The sequence below is a fragment of the Typopeltis vanoorti genome, chromosome 16 (genome assembly GCF_054136105.1).
Source record: "Typopeltis vanoorti isolate ZY-2024b chromosome 16, IOZ_Tvanoo_1.0, whole genome shotgun sequence".
Lineage (NCBI taxonomy): Eukaryota > Metazoa > Arthropoda > Arachnida > Uropygi > Thelyphonidae > Typopeltis > Typopeltis vanoorti.
The window spans coordinates 20,094,770-20,107,338 of NC_143564.1; the positions used below are offsets into that span (position 1 = coordinate 20,094,770).

Sequence of the window (12,569 nt, forward strand, 5' to 3'; positions counted from 1 at the left end):
AAATTGTATAACTCAAACTGGAAGGTAAGATGATTATTTGCTATCAGTCATAATGTAACACAATCTGTTAACCTGCCAAAAAAGAATACCAGATAATCCTCTTCATCATCATTCTCCCAACACCTGGGATCTTTCTTAACCAGCACTTTCTTCATGTGGCCTATTTTCATAATCTGATTTCTGTATCTGCTCTGTCCAAATAAAACATTCACTGGAATGAGAACTTTCAGTCCCCCTCAAATGTAACCTCCAACTCTTATTCATACAATTTATGTTTGTTTCTTGATCACATTTGTGGATTTTTTTTTATTTTTTTTATTTTTTTTTTTATAACACTGGACATGAAAAAATTTGCTTTGAAAATCACTCAGATAAAACGCTGCCTACACAACTTAACTGCTTATCTTTTATTCTCATCCTAGAGCATAAAAATCAAATATATTTAATAGGTAGCATTTGATTGGGTATATTGTGTAACAAAGTACAGTCTTCTAGAAATGAGTCCTAGGATTTCATGGAGGTGCCAAGTAGCAGCAGGTATAAAAAGTTAACCAGAATAAGGCAAATGAAGGAACTGAAAGAAAGCTACTCACACACAAAACTAAAACACAGTTTGAAAGAAAAGTTAAAGATTCATGCAAGATTTTCATTGAACTAAATTTAAATGTCCTTAAAATTTCTAATGCTGGTCAATATATATACATCAGGCTCTGATAACTTATGCACAGAACTTCAGCTTTGACAGCTTTACAGCATGAAGGAAATGTCAACAAGAGAGCTGGAAAGTCTTCACCAATCTGCACAAATTCCAATTTCCACAACAAAAAAAATTCTGGCTATGTACAAAGAACAAGAAATCAAGCAAGAGATGTTAAATAAAATGGTAGAACTAATTACAAGTATTAATTACAGTACTTCAAAGAACTGAAATAATTTTTTATTGCTGTTTTTTATTTATCAATTTACTTAGTTTTATTTATTTTTTAATCACAAGAGATTAGACCAGAAACATTAATCAATACTGTAGTTTATAGCAGTAATTACAGACTCCTTATAATGACTATGATACAGTCAAAATATAGAATGTAATTTTAATTTTATTAAAGTTAGGTAACCAAAAACAAGAACTGAGTCCATAAATCTAGTACAGTGAAGGAAACACCTCATTATACTGAACATTAACATAAAATCTCAGTGTGAACTGCCTGATTGTCAGATATTAGATCTCATATGAGAGGTATTGGTTCCACAGAAAAAGTACTTAATTAAGAAGAGATCCCACCTTAGTAATATGTTCACATGGATGGATAATGAATCTAGAGGTATGGATGTGGTGGATGAATAAACAGCCCAGCCAATAAATTTATGAGGCCAGTAACGTTTTATGCCTGTTAACTGCATGTGTTCTGTTGGTTTTTTTGTTTTTGTTAGATGAAAATCCCAAGTTTCTGGGAGGATAAAGAAAAACAGAACCACAGGCTATTGCAAAGCTTGGTAATTACACAGGAGGAGGAGGAAGATATGAGAGATGTATCAACTGGTGAAAGAATTATCTGGAGTCCAGTGATTGCAGTGAACAGAATGCATCCATGAACACAAATTTAAGAATTGTAAGAGGCAATTGTGCAAGCTGCAGTGGGTATCTTCATAATGAGTTCTAGAACTCCACAACACTTATGTATACAAAAACAAATCACTGCAGGTGCATATTCTAGGAAGAGCAGTATGCAAGATCCTTTCTTGAATGATGTTTTGCAAAAATACATACATGGAAAAGAAGTTCATTGATAATATGAAGTTCTCACATACTTCAAATATTTCATGTGGAAAGTTTCTGTCCATCATTAGTGATGCAACAGGCAAATTCAAAAGAAAGAAAGAACATGCAAAAATAAGTTTCATGCATATAGCAACAGTATAACATCTGACTAGTTTTAAGTTGAACAGTGATAAAATCTTACTGAAAAAAAAAAGTCATCAGCCGGAACAATAATAATATTATAAATAAATTGCATATATATTTTGGTTGAACCCACTACTTCTTTGAGTCACTTAAAGTATGTAAAGTGTTCCAACTGTGAACCATAGCAATTCTCTTAATTACCTTGCTTCTTTTTCACATATTTCAGTGCTCATATAAGACGAGCAGATTTGTCTTTACTTAGCTCTGTCTCACTTTCTTTGTTATTCATGAATATTCTGTCAGTTGAAACTCTTCAGTTTTTACTTCAACTTTCCTTCTGACATAATTCAACTGTCATGCATGGCGGCTATTTCAGCTGGAAAAGAAAATTTACAATCAGATAGAAGGCAGAGCCATGAGAAGTCATGTTCAACAACAACTTTAGCCAACTACCATTTAAAACTTAGAAGAGTAATTGTTTTCTTCCATTCATCCTCAGCCTTTCTTTTGGATTCACTATGGCCATATCTAGAAAATGCATTAATCCCCTTCTTAGAAAAAATAGTAATAGCTTTCATAAATGGCTTAAGTTCACCAGGAAAATAAATTATTTGTAACTCAGACATCTTTCTTACTCCTTTCTCTCTCAGGTATTTTGCCCAGTTTAACCCATCACAAACCAACTCTCAATAATAGATATATTCAAGAATGAAATGGTCATCATCCAACCTAAAAATTGGGTACTGTGAAGACATCGCCTCGTCTGTTGCACAATTCTTGTAATGAGGAATTGCTAATTCCTCATTACAAGAATTGTGCAACAAATGAGGGTGTTTGATTGTGTATTATCAAATGCATGTGAAACCAACTATTGCATATTCTACCTTTTCAATTTACCTAGAATATTACTGATGATGGATAGTTTCACAAAAAATTATAATTTTGTCTCATCAATAATTTATTTCATATGCAAAGGTGTTCTTTTTCAGGTCATCTAATATCACAAATACCTCTGAAGCTATGCCCTCCCAGAAAGGTGCAGAGTGCAGTAAAAGTGTGGAGATGTTATCCAAGCAAAACTGTTTGGATTAGTCTATTAAGAACAGTATGGTTTATAATTGAGCTATTTTTTTTTATATATGAGTAGTTGATGACTAGTTGCATTTTAATAAGCTTTCATGCATTGTTGCATTTTTATATCGATAATAAATATAAGTTGTTATATAAAACATAAACAAATGAAAACTAAACTAATATTTCATATATTTTTAAGAAATAATTATCTATGTGTTAAGGCTGAAGTGGTGGTAAAAACTCATGCTGAAGGCTTAATGGAGCGAAACAGCATTAAGAAAGGATTAAAAAAAATATTTAATATTTCCAACATATTGTTGCAGCCACAGAGACATCCTCAGGGAGTACAATGAGACTTATAACCATGGCATAACCAGGCAGGTGCAACGGGTACACAGGCACAGGACCCAGGGGGCATAATAAAATAACAGTATTATATTTTCATTTTTAAATTTTAAATTTTGCCACCATCGGGGGCCGATTCATAAACACATATTATAATATGTGTTTATGAATAATTTCATAAACACATGTGAAACTGACTCTTTAATATCAAGCGGATATTAAATCCAGCATTATTTCAAATGCCAAATGCAGAAACTATGAAAGTTTCGTATGAAATTTGACCAGAGAGCTTATGAGAATACACTCGCTGACATTTACGAGTTGCCCTGGTGCAGACCTTATAGAAAACATGATTGCTTACCCAAGCATCCATATATTTGCCTTCTATTGATCCATTTTGATAATGTTTCACTGGCCTGACAGCTGTTTCGAACTGGTTGGTTCTCAGAAACCAGGCAGAAACCTTAAGAAAGCAAAAACTCATTCAGTACTAAAGAACTCGAGGTGTATTTTTCGTAAGTGAACTCTCGGTCGGTGCGTAAAGTATTTACTAAAATAAAAGCCAAAAGGCTTCATTTCAGCGATGCTAAATTATATAAATCAAGTTGAAATTTCCATTGCCAAAATGAAGCTTTTTGGCTCTTTATTTTAGTAAATACTTTAGGCACTGACCGAGTGCTCGATTACAAAAAAATATATATATATATATATATATATATATATATATATATATATATATATATATACACACCTCTCCGACACTGAGTTCCTTAGTACTGAATGAGAGTTTTTGCTCTTAAGGTTTCTGCCTGGTCTCTGAGGAGAACCAACTAGTTTGAAACAGCTGTCAGGCTAGTGAAACCTTATCAAAATGGACCAATAGAAGGTGAATATATGGACGCTTGGGCAAGTGATCATGTTTTCTATAAGGTCTGTGCTAGGAAAACTTGTATGCCAGCAAGTGTATTCCAGTAAACTCTCTGGTCAAATTTCACACAAAACTTTCATAGTTTCTATATTCGGCTTTGAAATAATGCTGGATTTAATATCCACTTGATTTATATAATGTTGAATTGCTGAAATAAAGCCTTTTGGCTCTTTATTTTAGTAAATATATTATAATATATAATAAAAAAAAAAAAACATTTTTTTTTAAAATTTATTTTTCCAAAAAGAAAAGGGGGCCAAAAATAAAATCTCGCACAGGGCCCATGAAAAGCTAGTTACAGCACAGCTTGTAGCATACATCCAAAAGGCAACAGAAAACTAAGTCAAACACATGGATGAAAGTTTTTTTTTTTTTTTTTTTTATGTCACTTCCCACCAAAAAAAGGTTTATTTGTAAATTTATAATATATTTGTACTGTGGGTGGTCTCAGATTTTCTTCCTCCCTATGTGTGTTAAGGCTTAAGTGCTAGGAGGAAATCAATGTTGGAGGTTTAATCGAGTACTGATAGTACTAGGAAAGGATTAAAAACTAATTTTAATGCTTCCAATATTTCATCTCAGTCACTGAAACATCTTCAGGGAGTAGAAATAACACTTATCACACATGGGTGACTCTCTCAAGCCATATCTAGGTGGTGCACCCTCCATGGGCATTTGTAGGCAGTCTAGGATGCAAACTGGGACCTCAGACGATTATTTCCTAAATTTTGACAAGTTTTATGCATCTGCATTTGTTTAGATTAGAGTAATTTCTGAGTGCCACTGTGCAGATTTCAAAAACAGTCTTTCCTTTTTAAATTTACTATGGTGGAGCATGGTGGTATTCTTCCAGAAGATCCTGTGAGTTGTGTCCAATACATGGTCTGCCAGGCCAGATTAACCATAGTCACGATTGCAGATGTAAGATTTGTGTTCTTTATATATTCCAGGCACCGAGAGAGGAGGGAGCTGATATTCAGTAGAATGGATAAGGGTAGCAAGTTTCTGGTGGAGCTTAAAAGCTGCATAGAGGTACTTTTTTTTAATGACCTGGCTATTTTTACCGATGTGCCATGGACATAGGAGATGGTGATGGCTTTTCTGAAATCCTTCTCAAGAGATGGCTGAGGAACGGGGAAGAAACTGATTCTTTTTTAAATTCTGTAATTGCCATAGTCATTGGACAGGAAGGTGTATATATGGTTGAGTTCAACTGAAAGAGAGGATACACCTGAAACAAAGATTGTAGGTTCTACTGGTTAAAGTTTTTATGATGCCATCTGTTGAGAGGTATTGTATTGGCCTGTGTGAGTGTGAATAACCACGAATTCTGGTTATTTTTCTTGAAAGAACAAAATTTACAAACAGATAGAGGGAGCCGCTATGGGTATTGGCAGAATGTTATAAAATATTTTTTGGTTTGTAGTCCTGAATAATAGTCTTTAGTTCATGTTTCCACTGGTTTACAGTTTCCGCTGCAACACTATTACTTTCTCCACACACTTGATTATACACAATATTGTGACTAGTCTTGACGCGATCAATCCATCCCGATGCAGTAAAACCATTAATCCCAACCTAGCAGCAAATTCAAGGGCTTTCGCTCTGAGTACCATCGACTGGAATACCCAACACTCTCGTAGAAACAAGCCACTCCGCCACAAGTTTATCCAATTCATCATATGTTGATGTCCGGCATATGACATAGTGCCAGATTGTTTTCCACTGAGTTCAATGCTTAGCCTGTTTTTTTACTATCGTGTTCAAAGTGGACAGGGAGAGTCCAAGATCTGTTGCTAATTGCACAAGTGTTCCAGCATGCTAATCTACACGTCACAGAATTACCATCTTTTCTTCTACTGAAATACATTTTCTGTTTTTTTTCTCCATGTTACTAACATGGATCATTCATGACCACAACTTGAAAGCAACTATCACACATTAAATTACGTAGCAGAAATTCTGCAATATCCCACGTGCTTATGAATTGCAGCTACGAACACCAACACTACAAGCTAGTGAAGTGATATTTCACGAACCGTGGTTTATTCACTGATATCTAATATTCATGAGTAACAACTGTTACTTGTAGAAATAACGTTATGGGTGCCATGAGCGACTGACACTTTAAATTACTGATATGAAAACTTCACGGTATCAATTTGTACTTGGATAGAAAAATCACGGTATCGCTCATCACTGCTGCAAGCCACCGTGATGGCGGAAATGAAACTATAACCAAAAGCAACACCATCTGGGAACAGAAATGTGCAATTTCCACAGAACTCGATTCGAAAATCAGTGTTGCCACCCGAGAAAAAACCGCAAATCACGGGAAATAACGTCCACATCAAGTTACTAATGGTGGGAAAACAATATATTGTAAGAATAAACCTTAAGATGGGACAAACAGAAAATGACATAAATGGCAGGAAAACATAAATTGCGGGAATGCAAAAGTTTTATTGTAATTAGTTCCTCCCCCATCTCTTTAGAAGGATTTCAGAAATGCCATCACTATCCCCTATGTCCGTGGCACATTGGAAAAAGTAGCCAGGTCATTAAAAAGTACCTCTACACAGCTTTTAAGCCCAGCGGGGCTTAAAAGCTGTGTAGAGGTTTTTTTTTTTTTAATGTGTAGAGGAACTTGCTACCCTTATCCATTCTACCAAAGATCAGCTCCCTCCTATCTCAATGTAGGGAGTATATAAATTACCCTGTTCCTGCAAGTTGGCTTACTCTGGACTGACAGGTAGATCAGCCACTGTCAGTTTAGATGAACACAAATCTTATACTGTAATCACAACTATGGTCAATCTGGCTTGGCAGACCATGTACTGGACATAACTCATAGGATTTCCAGGAAGAAAACTACCATGCTCCACCATAGTATATTTAAAAAGGAAAGACTGCTTTTGGAATATGCAGCGGCACTTAGAAATCAACCTAATCTACACAAATATGGGTGCATAAAATTTCCCGAAATTTGCAAAATATTGGGAAATTTTAGAGGTCCCAGTTTACATCCTAGGCTGCCTACAAACGTCCACAGATTGCCACCTAGATAGGACATTAGAGTCGCCGACGTGTTTCATTAAGTATTCTGTTGTTTTTGTGTGTGTTACAAATGTTATTTCTACTCCCTGAAGATGTCTTACTGAGCGAGATGAAATATTGGTTTAGCATTAAAATTAGTTTTTAATCCTTTTCTAGTGCTGTGCTCTCAATACTCCATTAAACCTCTAACATGATTTTTCTCCCCCATTTTTATTGATTTTTTATATATATATACCGTATATACACACAAGGGCTCACTTGTGAGTACAGGAATGGCAAACCGAAGGTACTTGATGCTGGACCATGCCTTACTTCATGTACACCCTCTGTTCAAAAAGAAACCGAATTTTTTGAAATTAGAAAAAACTAGTGGCATCACCTGTTGTATCTTTTTGTTGTCGAAAACAGCAACCTTCATTAGTGTTGTGTTAACTGTTTATGACATTTGTTTCATTAGAAGCCGAGTTATAGTGCCAAGAGTGATAGCGTGTTCTGACAAACAGTCGAAAAATGAGTTTCAAACAGAGAGCTGCGATTGACTTTTGCATTAAACTCGGTAAAGGTTTTACCGAAACGCATCAAATGCTTCAAAAAACATACGGTGATGAATGCATATCCTGTAGTCAAGTTTACGAGTGGTTTAAGTGATTTCAAAGTGGTCGTGAGATACTTGAGGATGACAAAAAGCCGGGGTGTCCAAAAACTGAACTGAGTGAAGTTAACATCCAAAAAGTGTGATTTCATCAAAGAAAACCCGAAATTGTCCACGAGATTGATTGAAGATGAATTGGGGATTCCAAAACCAACTGTGCACAAGATTTTGACCGAGAGCTTGGGCCTTCATAAATTGAATTTGTGATTTGTTCCTCACAAGTTGCCAGATGACCAAAAAATGTATTGAATTGAACACTGCAAGGACCTCATTAAAACCACTCGTAAGAATTCAAACTTCCTTGAAACGATCGTTACTGGTGATGAAACATGGGTAAATGAGTATGAGCCCAAAACAAAGCACCAGAGTGAAGCATCTGAAAAAAAGTTGCTTGGAGAAGTCAAAAGTAAAGACATTGCTGATTTGTTTCTACAATTCCAAGGGCATTATATACAAAGAATCCGTTCCACCTGGCCAAACAGTCAATGGTGAGTTTTATCTCAAAGTTTTGAAGTGATTGATAGCGAGAATTTGTCACATATACAGTATGAACATAGTAATGCAGGCAGCTGGTCACTTTTGCATGATAATGCACCATCTCATCGTTTGAGCATTGTGAGAGTTTGTGTGTTGGATCACTTGTCGTATTCACCTAATTTAGCACCCTGTGACTTCTTTCTCTTCCCCCAACTTCACTTGCCGATGAAAGGAAAGTGATACGGCACCACTGAAAACATTCATGTGGCAGTAACCATGACCCTCAACAGTGTCCCAAAAACCAATATAAAAAAACTCGTTTAACGAATTAATTAACCATGCAAAACACTGTATGGAAGCTGAGAGAGTGTATATTGATTGAAATAAATGATCTGAATAATTATAATTAGCATGTGTTTTATTTTCTATCAAAAGTTCGGTTTCTTTTTGGACAGAGGGTGTATGTTTCATTTTCAAGAATTTTGATTTTGTGTTAAAAAATAATCTGAGAAAGATCATTTCAATAAGATAAGATTTTACTTTGTATATGAAATAACTTGTTACATAAGAAAGAGGTGAAAAGGAAAGGATTTTGCTCTTAATACCTAATCAAAATTCATCTAAATTTATTCAATGATCATTTGTTTCTGTTAATATTTTATATAATGTACACGCATTCTATCGCCATAGTCTAGTGTCACATTACATGTCACTTTCTGAGAAAGGTAGTAAGGTTTGAAAATGTTATCAGTGATGAAAGGAATTTTAATCGCTTCTCTCTTTCTCAGACTGTGTTAAACCTGAGAAAGGCTTAGGCACAGAACATATTTTTTTTCCTAATATCTCTGGTTCTTTCCGCCTCTTTTCCACAAACCCTATATAAAACAGGCAAACATGTCTGATTTGTAAGCGAAATAGTGCCCGATCCTCCCTTACAGTAATTACAGTAAATATATTATCAAACTGAAAAGGTGACACACTATGTGAGAATGGCCTACAGGTCAGTGACAGGTCTACAAACAACAATAATGTATTACAAAATATTTTTAATAATGTAAAAATTAATCAATGAATCCCTAAAGGTTATCTTCCATTAAGCAGAAAATGAAAAATTGTTAGTAAAAACAAAATTAAAATTAACATAGATGAAAAAAAATTACTTAAAAGGAAAAAAAAAAACTTCACAATATGCAAATCACAGCAGTTTGTGCTAAATCCATGGTACTCAGTCTGTATAAAGATGTGTCAGTCTTTCTCTTCTAAATCTGCTGTGGTGGAGTATGTCTTTTTTCTAACTGATTTCTATGAGCTATATCCAAAGCATGTCAGTCAGCATGGTCTGATTGACCATAGTTGTGATCACAGATGTATTTTGTTATGTTCTTCTATGAGGATGGCAGCTGATCTTCCTGCCTGTTTTTAAAATATATGTAGATGCGTCCAAAAATCACTTTAAGATGAATAAATATGGCTGCATATAACATCCCAAAATATGGAAAACATGAATACTTTGAGATACCATTTTACATCCAAGGAAGCTAATAGGTGCCCCCACCTAGTTAGGACTAGTCTTTCATTCATGTGTTGCACTTAGTTTGTGTGTTATTGTACTCCCTGAAGATGTCTGTGATTGAGAAGAAAAAATACTGGAAAAATAAAATAATATTTTTAATCCTTTTTCAGTACTGTTTCACTTCATTAGGCCTATTCCAACATAACTTTTCAATAACTATGAACTGATTATCTTATAATAAACAAAATGAATCTGATACAACCGCCAAGTTGAAAATAATGATCAAGGAACAACTTATCAGCTATACCTGAAAAAATTTTTGATTGAAAATAAATGCAACACCACTGATTTCAGGTACCCTTGCTTCTTGCAATGTATGCCGATTAATAAAATTGGCTGTCACGGCAATAGCCAACTTCCCTCTGAATTCTTTTCTGTTGAAACCTATGTGGAAATTAGATACATTGTAGCAAAGTATAAAACACAAATTTGAAGAGGTTACAATGTGAACGGAATTCAATAATAGTTTACTGTATTAAAATGGAAAAATAATTAACATGAAATAAATAAGCAATTATTTATTCATTTTAAAAATAAACACTATACAAGTCATATTTTAGCCATGAAGATATTATACAGGGTGTTTCAAAAAGAATGTCCCGATTTGAAAATTGTACATCTCTGCAACCACGAACCACAAATGAATGCGACTTGTACCATGTGAATGGTCTTGGCCCAGAGTTTGATATATAATTATTTGAAATCGGGTAGTTCTTTTTGAAACACCCTGTACATGCAATTTTGTTTAATCCTCTACACTTTGGTAGAGGATTAAACAAAAATATGGTTTCTAGTAAATTTTATTTTATTTTAATTATATTACTATATTTTTATTTACTCTACAACCAAGTGAAATAAACTTTCTATAACTATCTCTGATCTGGAGTATTTCAATAATAAAGTGATACAACATTTTCTACTTGCAAATGGAAAAGATGACCTCTGCATTAATTTGACTTTGTTATCTTCCAGGGTATAGCTCCAGTGACAAAATCAATACGAGTCAAAACTAGTCTGGGTAGTGGCCCTTGCCATAATGTTGTTGCATTCTGGGATACTGAGGAAAGTGATGTTCAAGTCAATAGCTTCTATATACAAGTAGCCCAGTTGTGAAGATACTTCATACACAAACTTTGTTTGCCTACACATTACAAAACCACAATTCACTGACATAGAACTGCTATCGTACTGAACAGATGTCCCCCCCCCCACGTTAAATTTTTTGCCTGGTCTCTGATGAGAATAAACAGTTCAAAACAGCAATAAGGGCAATGAAACCTAAGGCACTAATAAAACACAAATATATGAGTGAATATAGGGCTGTGACCTTGTAGAAATGGCATTTGCATTCATAGTGCTAGGCCGCCAGAAGATACAGAATTCTAAATTCAATTCTAGTTGCAGACTACAGGAATTTTTTTTCTAAGCCTTTCTTCAACCAGTTTCCAAGATAGTTTATCTCTGGCACAAGTAGTTTTTCACATCCAAGGAATCATCAGGTTTTTAATACTGCTCGAGAAAATATGATATGGTAGGGAGTAAGCAGTATAAATTTATATAGAGTAACAGAAATTAGTCAAAACACTAAATTAGCTGTATACAAGAGTGTTCAAACCAATTTTGGCATATGGATATGAGATCTGGGTTACAAATAAAACACCTAATCAAAGACTATAGAAAACAGATATGAGAATTCTAAGAAAGATTGGGGGAGTGAACAGATAGCAACAATGGCAGTATCATATTAAAAATGAGGATATAAAGAATGAACTTGACATTACTAGTTCAGGAATGTGTTAAAACTAATCTCAAGTGGTATGGTCATTTAAACAGAATGAGAGCAGGAAGATTAACAAAACAAGTATTTTTTTGCAAGGATGGCAGGAAAAAGACCCAGAGAAAGACCAAGATTTAGGTTAGTAAAAAATGCCTTAGAAAACAGAAATATAAGAAATGATAACATTGGATTCTTGACAGATAAAAAAAATTAATTCAGGGAAAACTTGTTGATAAAAAGTCAGTAGTGATGTAACTTTCTCATATAGTACTATTATAATATAATGTACACCTTCTGAGAATAAATATCAGGAATTTGATGATGATGTTAAAGAATTCAATGTTATGCACAGATTGCAATTCTTCCTTTGTAGTCATCTTTATCTTACTTTAAAGTGAGGCAGTATTAATATATTTGTATACTAACAAGATAGGGTAAATGAATGCAGCCTGAATGATTGGTGCATTGTATATGTCAATTGGACACATAGCTTTTGAATTGTATACATTCCTCAGTCATCACTTCACTTACCATTGCTAACATATAGTTCACTGTAAGAAACTGAACAGAAAAACTTATTACCGTTCCTTCCTGGTTACATGGAATGGAATATAAGAGAAACTTTTCTTTATCTCTTTATTGAAAGCCAACCCATACTATCTCATACTATAATATATATTATGAACATCTTGTCCATAAATTATGAGTTACCAGCATCACTATTCCCTTTAATGTTTTTTTATAGCTGCATGGACCTGTTATTGCTCTGAGCAAAAAATGTTT

General features: G+C 34.3%; 1 protein-coding gene across 1 annotated transcript in view; it reads right to left on the reverse strand.

The window, feature by feature from the left end:
* The window catches only part of Mical (Molecule interacting with CasL), a 538,428-nt gene that overhangs the window by 415,974 nt on the left and 109,885 nt on the right, over positions 1-12,569 (reverse strand). The window contains exon 6 of the mRNA XM_090406620.1: positions 10,257-10,393. Within this exon, the coding sequence (XP_090262746.1) occupies positions 10,257-10,393 (137 nt within the window). The remainder of the gene's footprint in view (positions 1-10,256; positions 10,394-12,569) is intronic.